This window comes from Tachysurus vachellii, chromosome 8, assembly GCF_030014155.1.
Source record: "Tachysurus vachellii isolate PV-2020 chromosome 8, HZAU_Pvac_v1, whole genome shotgun sequence".
Lineage (NCBI taxonomy): Eukaryota > Metazoa > Chordata > Actinopteri > Siluriformes > Bagridae > Tachysurus > Tachysurus vachellii.
The window spans coordinates 14,924,182-14,938,736 of NC_083467.1; the positions used below are offsets into that span (position 1 = coordinate 14,924,182).

At 38.0% G+C, this 14,555-nt stretch overlaps 1 protein-coding gene across 23 annotated transcripts in view; it reads right to left on the minus strand.

Moving 5' to 3' along the window:
• neb (nebulin) overlaps nt 1–14,555 on the minus strand; it is a 54,742-nt gene that overhangs the window by 25,609 nt on the left and 14,578 nt on the right. For all 23 annotated transcript variants that reach the window (XM_060876484.1, XM_060876462.1, XM_060876469.1 and 20 more), the window contains 43 exons: nt 14,198–14,509; nt 13,787–13,993; nt 13,581–13,685; nt 13,356–13,463; nt 12,945–13,256; nt 12,642–12,848; nt 12,439–12,543; nt 11,974–12,081; nt 11,563–11,874; nt 11,061–11,267; nt 9,981–10,085; nt 9,790–9,897; nt 9,380–9,691; nt 9,083–9,286; nt 8,894–8,998; nt 8,574–8,681; nt 8,158–8,469; nt 7,861–8,064; nt 7,646–7,750; nt 7,407–7,514; nt 6,946–7,257; nt 6,647–6,850; nt 6,434–6,538; nt 6,240–6,347; nt 5,832–6,143; nt 5,491–5,694; nt 5,270–5,374; nt 5,026–5,133; nt 4,605–4,916; nt 4,287–4,490; nt 3,633–3,737; nt 3,385–3,492; nt 2,944–3,255; nt 2,627–2,830; nt 2,370–2,474; nt 2,145–2,252; nt 1,749–2,060; nt 1,437–1,640; nt 1,190–1,294; nt 967–1,074; nt 575–886; nt 374–478; nt 155–253 (listed from right to left, as the gene is read on the minus strand). In XM_060876484.1, coding sequence (XP_060732467.1) covers nt 155–253; nt 374–478; nt 575–886; nt 967–1,074; nt 1,190–1,294; nt 1,437–1,640; nt 1,749–2,060; nt 2,145–2,252; nt 2,370–2,474; nt 2,627–2,830; nt 2,944–3,255; nt 3,385–3,492; nt 3,633–3,737; nt 4,287–4,490; nt 4,605–4,916; nt 5,026–5,133; nt 5,270–5,374; nt 5,491–5,694; nt 5,832–6,143; nt 6,240–6,347; nt 6,434–6,538; nt 6,647–6,850; nt 6,946–7,257; nt 7,407–7,514; nt 7,646–7,750; nt 7,861–8,064; nt 8,158–8,469; nt 8,574–8,681; nt 8,894–8,998; nt 9,083–9,286; nt 9,380–9,691; nt 9,790–9,897; nt 9,981–10,085; nt 11,061–11,267; nt 11,563–11,874; nt 11,974–12,081; nt 12,439–12,543; nt 12,642–12,848; nt 12,945–13,256; nt 13,356–13,463; nt 13,581–13,685; nt 13,787–13,993; nt 14,198–14,509 — 7,815 coding nt within the window. The remainder of the gene's footprint in view (nt 1–154; nt 254–373; nt 479–574; nt 887–966; nt 1,075–1,189; nt 1,295–1,436; nt 1,641–1,748; nt 2,061–2,144; nt 2,253–2,369; nt 2,475–2,626; nt 2,831–2,943; nt 3,256–3,384; nt 3,493–3,632; nt 3,738–4,286; nt 4,491–4,604; nt 4,917–5,025; nt 5,134–5,269; nt 5,375–5,490; nt 5,695–5,831; nt 6,144–6,239; nt 6,348–6,433; nt 6,539–6,646; nt 6,851–6,945; nt 7,258–7,406; nt 7,515–7,645; nt 7,751–7,860; nt 8,065–8,157; nt 8,470–8,573; nt 8,682–8,893; nt 8,999–9,082; nt 9,287–9,379; nt 9,692–9,789; nt 9,898–9,980; nt 10,086–11,060; nt 11,268–11,562; nt 11,875–11,973; nt 12,082–12,438; nt 12,544–12,641; nt 12,849–12,944; nt 13,257–13,355; nt 13,464–13,580; nt 13,686–13,786; nt 13,994–14,197; nt 14,510–14,555) is intronic.

Sequence of the window (14,555 nt, forward strand, 5' to 3'; positions counted from 1 at the left end):
TATAATACCAAAGTCACCATAAACAAATCTTCTTCTATATATTTTTATAGCAATATGTCTGCATTAAACAAATATTATTCCATGGCAAACTACAATATTGACAATCTTTACTATATGAAATAATATTTAAGAATTTTAAAAATGGCATTCTCACCTCATCTAGTACTTTTGCCGCATTTTTGGCACGAACAAAGTCAACTCTGTCAATGGGAATAGTGTACTTCTGATCATCCAGCTTCAAACGGTAACCTCTCTAAAAATAAGCGTAGGAAAAGATTATTTCTTGTTAATGATACATGCACATTTACTATTTTTAAATATTGAACAGTTTAGTGTCTGCTTCCAAAGTAAAAGAATATTTTTAGGGACTTACATCAGCCAGGATATTTTGGGCATTCTTCACCTTGAGGACTTCCACAGATTCATGAGGGCTCCAGCCACATCCTTTCAACCACTCTAGATCAGCCCTATATACCGCCTAAGAAAAAGTTTCAAACAAAGTCAGCTGTGAGGTCCCTAACTATATATTCTGCTAAGTAGCATATTTAGAGCTCCTTAGAAGGTATATACATACATCACTGCGTAGGTCATAGACCTTCCTGGCCTGGACAACATCATTGGAGTCTGGCAGGCAGGTCCAGTTGTGCAAGTAAGTTCTGTAGTTGAAATCATTGACCTGGGTCTGGCATTTCTTGGCAAGCTCAAGAGACAACATGTCCACTGGGAGATTGTACTTAGTCTTGGATTTGTTAAAGTCTTTCTTGTACAGGGCATCACTAGCAATCTTAGCAGAGTTGATGGCCAGCATGATCAGTGGGTCATCCTGAACACAGCGAGCTCCAATATGATGGCCAACTTGCTTACGATAGCCAGTCTTGTACTTGTACTGTCCAAAATTGTAAAAAGTAAAGTTAGTTTGCTATACATTTGAGCAACAATGCAATTGCATGTTTCTGTTTGACATACATCACTAGCAATGTCTCTAGAAGCTTTGGCCTTCAATACGGCAACAGTGTCCTCTTTGATTTGGTATGCTTTTGCCTTCTGTGAATCCCAGTCCTTGGTGTACAGTCTCTGTTAACAGGATAAAAGTCACTGAAGGTCAAATACAGTACTCAGTGAAAGCCATATAGCGTAACAATATATGGAAAGAATAGAAAAGAATGTTGAAATTTTATAGTTCACTTACATTGCTAACTGCAATGGAATTGGCCTTGGATAGCATAATTGCCGGTGTGTCTGGCTGGATATGGATTGTGGTCTTGTCTTTGTCCCAAGCCTCTCTGTATTTCCTCTGTGATTGGGAAGAAATAAAAAAATGTTAAAATTCTTTCAGAGCACTCATTTGCGTGTATTAGAAATTATTGACATTATAGAGTGGAGTATTATTGTAATATGTGATGTACGTTATATATAAGCAAATAAGACCAGCTTACATCACTGAGGATATCAGCATTTTGTTTGGCCAGGACAATGGAAGGCAAGTCCACTGGGCATGTAAATGGAACTGTGCTTGGATGCTGTTTGTATAGTTTATCGTTGAGGATCTTCTGGGCATTCTGTGCTTTAAGAACATCAAGAGAACCTTGTGGCAGCCATCCACATCCACGGAGCCACTCGAGGTCAGCCTTATATACAGCCTGGGAAAAAGATTAAACCTGAGTCAGCTTTGAACTTATATGGTACCAAAGGTCTAACAAATAACTGTAGAAAGCTGTAAAGAATTCCTCTGAGAAGTATATACTCACATCACTGCGCAGTTCATAGACCTTCCTGGCCTGGACAACATCATTGGAGTCTGGCAGGCAGGTCCAGTTGTGCAAGTATGTTCTATAGTTGAAATCATTGACCTGGGTCTGGCATTTCTTGGCCAGCTCAAGAGACAACATATCCACTGGAAGATTGTACTTAGTCTTGGATTTGTTAAAGTCTTTCTTGTACAGGGCATCACTAGCAATCTTAGCAGAGTTGATGGCCAGCATGATCAGTGGGTCATCCTGAACACAGCGAGCTCCAATATGATGTCCTTGCTGAAGTCTGTAGCCAGCTTTGTACTTGTACTGTATTTAGAATAATGCAATAATGATAAACGTCCAATCTTTTGTATGAAACTAATGCATGTTTGCTTAATAATGATCACTTACATCACTGATGATATCCCTGGAGGCCTTGGCAGATTTGACTGCAACAGCATCTTTTGGCAGGAAATAGCCTTTCTGTAGACTGTCAACATATTCTTTACGATAGTATTGCTGAAAAAAGATCAAATGCATTAATGCTAATCTAATATTAATCAGTCAATGATTAATAATAAATAATATCAATATTTTTAATCAAAGTCATATCTACTTCAAAGAAACGGCACTTACATCACTGGTGTTGAGTTTGTTCTGCCTGCTAAGAACGATCTCTGGAGTGTCTGGCATTATGTGTATTGTGACCTTTTCTTGATTCCAGGCTTCAACATAAGCTCTCTGCAAAGAAAAAAAAATTATAAAGTGATATGATTCATGATATATTTATAGATTTGTAAGTAATTAAAAATGTATTTAGATGTAAAAAAAACATTAAGATAAAATAATATATTTTTTACAGTTTTCAAAAAGAACGTTAGGAAAAAACATACCTGATCCATGACCTTAGCATTGGCTTGTGCAAGAGCCATCGGTACAGAGTCTGTTTTGCTAGTAAACTTGAAGTTGCTTGGATGTTGACGGTATTTCCTCTCACTCAGGATCTCGCCAGCTTTTTTGACCTTTTCTACATCAAGAGACCCTATAGGAATCCAGCCTGTGCCTCTAATCCATTCCATATCAGCTTTGTAAACAGCCTGGTTTTACAGAGAAAACAAAGAGGTCATTGCAAAATATTGCCAGTGTGAATTTGGCTTTAAGGAAGAACAAGCCTATGAATAAAGTTTGAGTTTTTACAATAAAAACTCACATCACTGCGCAGTTCATAGACCTTTCTGGCCTGGACAACATCATTGGAGTCTGGCAGGCAGGTCCAGTTGTGCAGGAAAGTTCTGTAGTTGAAATCATTGACCTGGATCTGGCATTTCTTGGCAAGCTCAAGAGACAACATGTCCACTGGGAGATGGAACTTAGTCTTGGATTTGTTAAAGTCTTTCTTGTACAGGGCATCACTAGCAATCTTAGCAGAGTTGATGGCCAGCATGATCAGTGGGTCATCCTGAACACAGCGAGCTCCAATATGATGGCCAACTTGCTTACGGTATCCAGTCTTGTACTTGTACTAAACATAAAAGGAAGAATTAAGATAAACATTTACATATTTTCATGTGCTCATACAGTTTTCACTTTCAAATTTACCTAAACACATATATATCATAAATGAAAGCATAAATAGAACTGGTAAACTTACATCACTAATGATGTCTCTGGATGCTTTGGCAGCTTTGATTGCGACTGCATCAACTTTTAGGTCATAGCCTTTCCTGAAGCCGTCTTCAACTCCTTGCCTGTAAAGTTTCTATTTTTTTTAAAAAAAAAATATACTGGTGAATAGTATTACAATTGAATGCATTTCAATTTATAAACTATAAACAGCTATGCAAAACAGAGAACATATTACATTACATTTCAAAACAGATATTAATAACTGATATCTACCTTGCTGTTGACAATAGCATTGGCCTTTGAGAGCAGAATTTCTGGTGTATCTGGGTTAATATGGATCTTGACCTTATCAGCCTCCCAGGCTGCAACGTATTGACGCTGAAATAAAACAAGCGTAAAAATGAGTCATTACTAGTTTATCGGTAGTAACCTACAAAAGACCATGTTAAAAATATTTAAAGGTGCCCTGCCACACGTATTTCATTACTTTTGTGGTAATGTCTGAAGTTTACCATGGACTCTATAACATTCATCGTTCAGCCATCCTTGCTGTATAGGAAACACTGAGCTACACGAATTCTGGGGGCGCGGTCTCAAGTGGGAGAGCTCATGAATAGTAATGAGCTCAGTCTCTCTGACGTCAGAGTGACCAGCTTTTCCAACTGACCTGATTTCTCCCCTTATTTCTTTTAAGTGGCTTGAACTGACCAGGGAGGTAACAGTTCGTTTTCAAATTCACGACACAACACAAACACATATGAACCTAACACATATCAAAAAATCCAAGTAAAAACGGTTTTGTTTGGAAGGGCACCTTTAAACAAAACCTACTAAAGAAAAATGCCATGGACTTCAAAATGCTTTTAATCATTTCATCTTATATTCTAAGTTTAAATAAATGGGCAATAATCAAGCTGTTTAATTCACCTGGTTCCTAATGTCAGCGTTTGTCTTTGCCAAAACCATGGGCATGGATTGCATGTCTTGTATGTAATGCAGTGTGTCTGGTTTCTGCCTGTAGAGGCGATCGTTGAGAATCTCGCTTGCTTTCTTTGCTTTTAAAACATCCAATGAACCTATAGGGACCCATCCAATGCCTTTCAGGTCTTCAAGATCTGCCTTGTACACAGCCTGAAGAAAGAGAAAGTCAGCTGTGATGCTTCAATCAGCTTAATGAAGCAAAAAACCTTAAACCAGAAACCTTCAGACTTATTTGAAATTCTATTTGTTTCATAGCATACTTACATCACTGCGTAGGTCATAGACCTTCCTGGCCTGGACAACATCATTGGAGTCTGGCAGGCAGGTCCAGTTGTGCAAGTATGTTCTGTAGTTAAAATCATTGACCTGGATCTGGCATTTCTTGGCCAGCTCAAGAGACAACATGTCCGCTGGAAGATTGTACTTAGTCTTGGATTTGTTAAAGTCTTTCTTGTAGAGGGCATCACTAGCAATCTTAGCAGAGTTGATGGCCAGCATGATCAGTGGGTCATCCCGGACACTGAGAGCTCCAATATGATGTCCAACTTGTTTGCGATATCCAGTTTTGTACTTGTACTACCATAAACAAAGTCAGGAAGACAGTAGAACATTTAATTTAGTAATTTTACACAATATCAAACATTTATAATTGTGCACATAAACACTATAAGCAAAATAGGCATACATCACTGATTATGTCTCTTGATGCTTTGGCAGCTTTGATAGCAACAGCATCACTACGCAGGTCATAACCCTCCTTCTTGGATTCTTCATTGGCAAGTTTGTACCTTTTCTGTTAGTGAGAAAATTTTTAATTATAATTAGAATATTAACTGCTTTAAAGCTTTAAATAATGCAAGTAAGCAGGGAATGGTAAGTACAAGACACTTGACTTCAATATCGAGGATATTACCAGGACAAAATCTTACCTCACTGTAATTGATATTGTTTTGTTTTGCCAGGAGAATGTCCATAGCATCAGGCATAACATGAATGCTGGTCTTATCCTTATCCCAGGCCTCAGTGTATAGCTTCTATAGTAGACAATTAAAATATCATTGTTGAGACTTGTCAAGTTCGAGAATGATTTAGATGTATGGTTTAAATATATCTGTTAAAAATATCCGTTTTAGTTAAATTATTACTGCACCTTATTGATAACAGAAGCATTGGCTTTGGCCAAGACCATTGGTATGTCTTCAGTTGTGCTTGTGAACTTGAAGTTGCTTGGGTGTTGACGATACGTTCTTTCACTTAAAGCCTCTCCAGCTTTCTTTACCTTCTCAACATCAATTGAACCAATAGGGATCCAGCCAATGCCTTGTAGCCATTTTAGGTCAGCCTTATATACAGCCTAAACATCAGGGATTAAAAAATAGTGACATTATAGCAACACTGAAATTATCACATCAAATAGGTCAATAATGCTATAATGATGGTCCTGCTCAAGTTTTAATCTATTGAGACTGACATCCAAAATAATATACTTACATCACTCTTGAGGTCATAGGCATGTCTGGCCTGTACAACATCATTAGAGTCTGGCAGGCAGGTCCAGTTGTGCAGGTAAGTTCTGTAATTGGCATCATTGACCTGGGTCTGGCATTTCTTGGCCAGTTCAAATGACAGCATGTCCACTGGAAGGTGGAATTTAGTCTTAGACTTATTGAAGTCCTTCTTGTACAGGGCATCACTAGCAATCTTAGCTGAGTTCAGAGCCAGCATAAGCAGCGGGTCATCCTGGACGCTCAGGGCTCCAATGTGGTGGCCAACTTGCTTACGATAACCAGTTTTGTATTTGTACTTCAAAGGAAAGATAATTGAGACATTACTTTTCAATTACATTATTTATATCAATGTATAATTTGCAATGAAGAGTTTATATAACAGATAACTCACGTCACTGATGATATCTCTGGATGCCTTTGCAGCTTTAATCGAAATCGCATCACCACGCATGTCATAGCCCTTTTTCTTAGACTCTTCATTAGCAAGTTTGTATTGTTTCTAGATAAACAAATAGAAATTAAAAGGTAGCAAGGGAAAAACTATGGAAATAGTAAACTTTTTAAGGGTGCTTTACTGAATCTTACCAAGCTGTAGTTAACTTTATTCTGTTTTGCAAGGAGCACCTCCATTGTATCTGGCATTATGTGAACCTTGGTCTTATCATTCTCCCATGCTGCAATGTAATTTCTCTATGGTGTGAAAAAAACAAACAATTATATACATCAGAATCTAAATTAAAACAGGGTATGCAAATAAAAGATGAACAAAGTCTGCAGGACTACTTCTTGAATCTCTACCTTGTTCATGACATTATTATTAGCTTTTGCCAAGACCAGTGGCATGTCTTCAGTGGTGCTTGTGTGCCTGAAGTTGCTTGGGTGTTGACGATAGTTTCTTTCACTCAAAGCCTCTCCAGCTTTCTTCACTTTCTCAACATCAATTGAACCAATGGGGATCCATCCCAGGCCTTGTAACCATTTTAGATCAGCCTTGTATACAGCCTGTGGAGTGAAAATAATAAACATCATAAGATATTTAGTTAAGTTCAAGCATAGAAAGAAATACATGAACAGATCAATTAAGATGAAAAACGTACATCACTCTGGAGGTCATAGGCATGTCTGGCCTGTACAACATCATTAGAGTCTGGCAGGCAGGTCCAGTTGTGCAGGTAAGTTCTGTAATTGGCATCATTGACCTGGGTCTGGCATTTCTTGGCCAGTTCAAATGACAGCATGTCCACTGGAAGGTGGAATTTAGTCTTAGACTTGTTGAAGTCCTTCTTGTACAGGGCATCACTAGCAATCTTAGCTGAGTTCAGAGCCAGCATGAGCAGTGGGTCATCCCGGACGCTCAGGGCTCCAATGTGGTGGCCAACTTGCTTACGATAACCAGTTTTGTACTTGTACTGTCATACAAAATATTGAATAATAGCAAAATGAAACAGTCAAACTGTGATTTTACAAAATATTTTCTTTTCATCAAAAGAATACATTGTATAGGGATACAAATGCACACACACGTATGCCTTTCATTCTTTTATAAGGAAACTCTTACATCACTGATGATATCTCTGGAGGCCTTTGCTGCTTTAATAGAAATGGCATCGCCTCTCAAATCATAGCCCTTCTTCTTAGCTTCTTCATTGGCAAGTTTGTACAGTTTCTGAGAGGTAAATTGTGAGAAATATAATTATTTAAAAAATAATTAACCAATTTTAAAAGCATACCATAATAACTACTTAAGCTGGAAAGTTCTTAGCAGTTACTATTTTATATAATTTTTACAATACTAACCTCACTGTAGTTGATCTTGTTCTGTTTGGCATGGAGCACTTCCAGTGCATCTGGCATGATGTGGATATTGGTCTTATCTTTCTCCCAAGCTTCGATATATGACCGCTAACAGAATTCATTCAGAATTCAGAATTAAAATGGAAAACAGTTAAACACAAAAAATATATTTACAAAATAATGTGACTTTGCATGCTGTATGTCAGAATAACCTCTACCTTGTTCATGACATTATTATTGGCTTTTGCCAAGACCAGTGGCATGTCTTCAGTGGTGCTTGTGTGCCTGAAGTTGCTTGGGTGTTGACGATACTTTCTTTCACTCAAAGCTTCTCCAGCTTTCTTCACTTTCTCGACATCAAGTGAACCAATGGGGATCCATCCCAGGCCTTGTAACCATTTCAGGTCTGCCTTGTACACAGCCTGTGAAATGAAAGCAATAAATGCAATAGGAAATCTATTTTGCAACGTACCAAAATAGAATAATCACCTTAATAAATCAGAGGAAAAACTTACATCACTCTGGAGGTCATAGGCATGTCTGGCCTGTACAACATCATTAGAGTCTGGCAGGCAGGTCCAGTTGTGCAGGTAAGTTCTGTAATTGGCATCATTGACCTGGATCTGATTCTTCTTGGCCAGTTCAAATGACAGCATGTCCACTGGAAGGTGGAATTTAGTCTTAGACTTGTTGAAGTCCTTCTTGTACAGGGCATCACTAGCAATCTTAGCTGAGTTCAGAGCCAGCATAAGCAGTGGGTCATCCCGGACGCTCAGGGCTCCAATGTGGTGGCCAACTTGCTTACGATAACCAGTTTTGTACTTGTACTGTTAAAAAATACAAGGTGTTTGTACTATAAACAATGCAAACCAGTTCACTATAATGAAAAATATTAAAAAAGAGCAATGTCTTTGCAGCTTATAAAACGTACGTCACTAGCAATATCCCGGGAGGCTTTAGCAGCGATAATAGAAACAGCATCATTGCGCAAATCATAGCCTTCTTTCTTGGCCAGTTCATTGGCAAGTTTGTATTGTTTCTGGAAAGAAAAACACAATCCAATTACTACATTTATTTACACAGAGAAAGTGTTTGCTGTTATATTTATCTCAAACAAATCAATGTCTTCGGAGTTACTGTAAGTGTTGGGTGTAATCAACTGATAAAAAATAGGAACCTTAAATTATATTTTCTTTTCAATAAAGATTATGCTAAGAGCAACAGCTTCACACATACAATACAGATACTGACCTCACTGTAATTAACTTTGTTCTGTTTTGCAAGGATCACATCCATTGCATCTGGCATGATGTGGATATTGGTCTTATCATTCTCCCAGGCTTGGATGTAAGATTTCTGTAGGAAAAGAATAGACGTTATAACACTTACATTTTTTTCTCCACAATAAGTAATTAAATAAGCAATTATAACAAATGTTACCTTGTTCATGACATTATTATTAGCTTTTGCCAAAACCATTGGCATGTCTTCAGTGGTGCTTGTGTGCCTGAAGTTGCTTGGGTGTTGACGATACTTTCTTTCACTCAAAGCTTCTCCAGCTTTCTTCACTTTCTCGACATCAAGTGAACCAATGGGGATCCATCCCAGGCCTTGTAACCATTTCAGGTCTGCCTTGTACACAGCCTGTGAAATGAAAGCAATAAATGCAATAGGAAATCTATTTTGCAACGTACCAAAATAGAATAATCATCTTAATAAATCAGAGGAAAATCTTACATCACTCTGGAGGTCATAGGCATGTCTGGCCTGTACAACATCATTAGAGTCTGGCAGGCAGGTCCAGTTGTGCAGGTAAGTTCTGTAATTGGCATCATTGACCTGGATCTGATTCTTCTTGGCCAGTTCAAATGACAGCATGTCCACTGGAAGGTGGAATTTAGTCTTAGACTTGTTGAAGTCCTTCTTGTACAGGGCATCACTAGCAATCTTAGCTGAGTTCAGAGCCAGCATGAGCAGTGGGTCATCCCGGACGCTCAGGGCTCCAATGTGGTGGCCAACTTGCTTACGATAACCAGTTTTGTACTTGTACTGTTAAAAAATAAAAAGTGTTCATTTATGCCCACACTGTATTCAATCCAGTCATTCATGGATAATGTTTATTTTGCCCTAATTAAAGTTAAACATACATCACTAGCAATAGTTGTGGATGCCTTGGCTGCTTGAATTGAAATAGCATCATAGCGCATGTCATAGCCCTTCTTCTTTGCCAGCTCATTGGCAAGCTTGTACAGTTTCTAAAAAATGAAAGATAAGAAGTTATTGATAAGTTTGCATCACAAATCCAGTATGTGAAAGCTATGCTTTAAAGGTTACTAACCTCACTGTAGTTGGCTTTATTCTGACGTGCAAGAGAGACATCCATTGCATCTGGCATAATATGAATTGATGTTTTGTCCTTCTCCCAGGCATCAATATAGCTTTTCTGTAAAAGACATATTGTAGCAATTAATTTGGAAAATATAACTGATAATGCAATTTTTTTTTCGTATTTAAGGATAGTGGTCACATGAAGTCTTTAATTGTCACATAATTGTTTGACTTTTTTTTTTTAAAACCTAACCCTGATCAAAAGTTTACATATCCTTGAATGTTTGGCCACATTATAAACTCACAGGTTTAAATTGCTATTAAAGGGAAGTTTCCACACCTGTGAATAATTGTAATTGTAAATAGTGTGCATAAATAGTCAGTGAGTTTCTGGGCTGGGTGAGCTCCAGTGGCACTAGAAAGTTAGTAAAAACTGATGACAAGATGAATGTACTGTAGCATGTTATTAGAAAAAAAAACTGTCAGACAATTTGAATACTACAGCACAAAGGCTGCACATTGGCCTCCCTTAGATGTTCCAGCATGACAATGATCCAAAGCACAAGGCAAGGTTGACACTCCAATAGCTATGAAAAAGTCTCCTGACCTCAATATCATTGAGCCAATTTGGGGAGATCACAAACGTGCAACCAAAACATTTACAGGAACTGGAGGAATTTTGCCAGGAAAAAATGGGCAGCTATACCACCTGAGAGAATTGAGGACCTCAAGCACAATTATTACAAAAGATTGCATGCCATCATTGATGCTAAAGGGGGCAGTGCATGATATTAAGAACTAAATGTATGCAAACTTTTGAACAGGGATTATTTTGTTCTTTTCTTTTTTTGTTATGTTTTATGATTTGTTTGAGGATTTTGCCATTCTGTTATGCCTTACATATTAACTTAATAAAATAGTCTTCTCATTCATGTTTCCTGTAAGAAATGGTACACATCTTGCAAATTCTCCCAATATATTCAAACCTTTGAGCACAACTCTCTATATATATAACTTATTTGATGATATAGCCCAATAATCAAATCATTAATTAAATAAAAACAGTAACATGTAAAGTGACCTAAATCACCTTGTTCATGATCTTATTGTTGGCTGCAGCAAGAGTCAGGTCCATGGAAGACATATCTTTGATAAACTTGTATTTGCTGGGGTGTGTACGATAGAGTTTCTCGCTACCTATCCGACCAGCAGTTTTGGCTTTCTCCACATCCAGTGAGCCGATGGGAACCCATCCCATTCCTTTCATGTAATTGTTGTATTCACTCTTATATACATTCTGTACAAAAAAAGCATTAAAGACATTTCGTGGTTATAAAAACAATTTGTATAAAATAAAGTTTAATGTGAAGTTTTTAACCAACGTTTATTTCCTGAAATACACAATATGATGCTAATGAGGACTGTGAATAATTGGCATGATACTATTATTAGTGGTATGTTAAATCTCTCATAGATTCATCTCAGTTGTATATATTGTAGTGTATAAAATCTTATGGAATGTAAATTTAATATCAAGGACTGCATTTTTTCTTCATGAAATCACCTAGACTAACATGCCAATCTACACTCACATCACTAGCAATCATCTGCATGTTGCGAGCCAACTCCAGGTTCATGGCATCGGGCAGGACTGTGTAGCGAGGAAAGTGCTGTTTGTATCCAGCGTTGGTTTGCACAGCAGATGCCTGCTTAGCCTGCAAAACACTCCACATGTCTACAGGCGAGTGGAACTTCAGTTTAGCCTTATGATAGTCTTTCTTGTAGTTTCTGTCACTCTGTATTTTAGCAACTTCCATGTAGTGCACCAACAGCGGGTCATCCTTAATACTACGGAAGCCAACGTGGTGACCTCTGGCCTTCTGATATTCCAGTTTATACTTGTACTATTAAAAATAAAATATCAAATTAGATCAGGCAAAGGCAGACACAGGCTCAGAAAAAAAGAATCAAATAATGATTTAGTCTTTTAAGTTGGTACTCACATCACTGGCAATGCGTGTTGAAGCTTTGGCTGCGACCACAGATACAGCATCTGCTCGTAGGTCATAACCCTTCTTCTTTGAAGCTTCCATTCCAGCTTTGTAGGCTTTCTGAAATAAAATGCCATGGACATGAAAATTAGAATGGCCAACAAATTAAGTGTCTAGGGCTGAGATTGAGAACCAAGAGAGTCAAGAAGCTTTTATTGTCATTTCAACCATATATAGCTGATGCAGTACATAGTGAAATAAAATGACATTCCTCCAGGATCCTGGTGCTACATAAGAAGACAGAGCTACATAAGACAACACAGAAGGGCTAAAATGTAAAAACCTATTTGCATAAAGTGCAAATGTGCAACATTGTGCAAACATTGCAAGACAAAAGACAAGACACAGTGCAAACAAACAATATATTACAGGACAGACACATAAAAAACTGTTCTGTAACATACAATTTAAGGGTACCTGACTCATATTTATTGCATTGGCCTTTGCCAGAAGAATCTCTGGGCTGTCAGGCATGATGTGGATCTTAACCTTGTCCTGGTCCCAAGCAGCTGTATATGCTTGCTGCAATTAAAAGATACAATATAGTTTTAATACCATCCTGAGAAACCACTACATTAAATAAATAAATGTACAGATATTTTGTTCAGGAGATAAGGCACCTTATTCAAGATTTGTTTGTTTGCAGTAGCTAATGCCAGGTCCATGGAGTCCATGTTTTTCTGGAAGCTGTGTTTAGATGGGTGAACTTTGTACTTCTTGTCACTGAGTATATTTCCACCGACTTTTGCGGTTTCCACTCCCAACGAGCCAATAGGCACCCATCCAAGACCTTTCATATATGCGTTATAATCACTCTTGTACTCAACCTGGAAATATCAGCAGAAACATTGTTTATGACACAAAGAACTATTGTTAAGCTAACAAATTCATAATTGGACTGACGGATAAATTATTTGACTTACATCACTGGAACTGGAGTTCATGGAGCGAGCTAACGCTAGGTGCATGGCATCAGGAAGCAATGTGTAGCGATGGAAAAGCTGCTTGTAGCCTATGAACGTTTGAGCTTTAGAAGCCTGTTTGGCTTGCACAACACTCAACATTTCCACAGGGGAATGGTACTTCAGCTTAGACTTGTGATAGTCCTTCTTGTAGTTCCTGTCACTCTGTATTTTAGCCACTTCCATGTAGTGCACCAACAGTGGGTCATCTTGAAGACTACGGAAGCCGACATGGTGGCCTCTGGCCTTCTCAAATGCTAATTTGTACTTGTACTGTAAAGGCATAATAGCTCTATTAGGAAAAAAGACATGCACACAAACAAATAAAAAGCTTATTATATCTTAAACCAGTAGAAAAGAGGATAAACATACATTGCTGGCAATGTCCCTGCCAGATTTGGCAGCCACAATTGAAATAGCATCTGCCTTTAGGTTATAACCCTTCTTATTCATTTCCTCAAGGCCAAGTTTGTAGAGTTTCTAAAAAAAGTACAGAGAAAAAGATTAGCACAATTAACACAATAAGCTTGCTCCATGTTAGCAAATAATCAGTAGCTAAACTTGGGTATGGAAATAACACATTTCTTTTAACCTTACCTGGCTGGCATTGATGGCATTGGCCTTGGCAAGGATAAATTCAGGGCTGTCAGGCATGACATGGATTTTGAGTTTATCTTTCTCCCATGCAGCAGTATATGCTTGCTGTTTTAAAACAGATGAACAGAAATGGTTACAGTTAAATAGTAAATAGTACTATGAATAAAGACACAGATTGTACAATTTGTTACAAAATGCCAACTTGCCTTGTTCATAATCTGGTTGTTGGCAGTAGCTAAAGCCAGGTCCATCGAATCCATGGGCCGGTGGAAGGCGTGTTTGGATGGATGAGTACGGTATCTATTGTCACTCTGTATTTGTCCACCAACCTTTGCAGTCTCAACTGCTAAGGAGCCAATAGGAACCCATCCCAGCCCTTTCATAGAGCTGTTGTAATCACTCTTGTACTCAACCTGTAAATGGAAAAAAAAGGAATGATGAGAATTGTGAACTAAAAACAAAGATTTATCCATGACAATAAAGTACTTGTAACAAGAGAAACTGGTTTATTTTATGTTTTGCCATTTTGTTTTGTTGTTCTTGTTTCACTGCTAGTTTATGCACATTTTTAAAATTCCAGTATTACATAGACTTTGTAAAGGATATATTTGACTCACATCACTGGACGTTACATTCATAGAGCGAGCAAGCTCCAGTTGCATGGCGTCAGGCAGAAGTGTGTAGTGATGAATGGGCTGTTTGTAGCCTGCATATGTCTGAACTTTAGATGCATTTTTAGCCTGTACAACACTCATCATTTCCACAGGGGAATGGTACTTCAGCTTAGACTTGTGATAGTCCTTTTTGTAGTTCCTGTCACTCTGTATTTTAGCCACTTGCATGTAGTGCACCAACAGTGGGTCATCCTGAAGACTACGGAAGCCAACGTGGTGACCTCGTGATTTTTCATAGTCTTTCTTGTACTGAAACTGTGAACACAATTAGTTCAGAAATAAATGAAATGTGATGGACAAA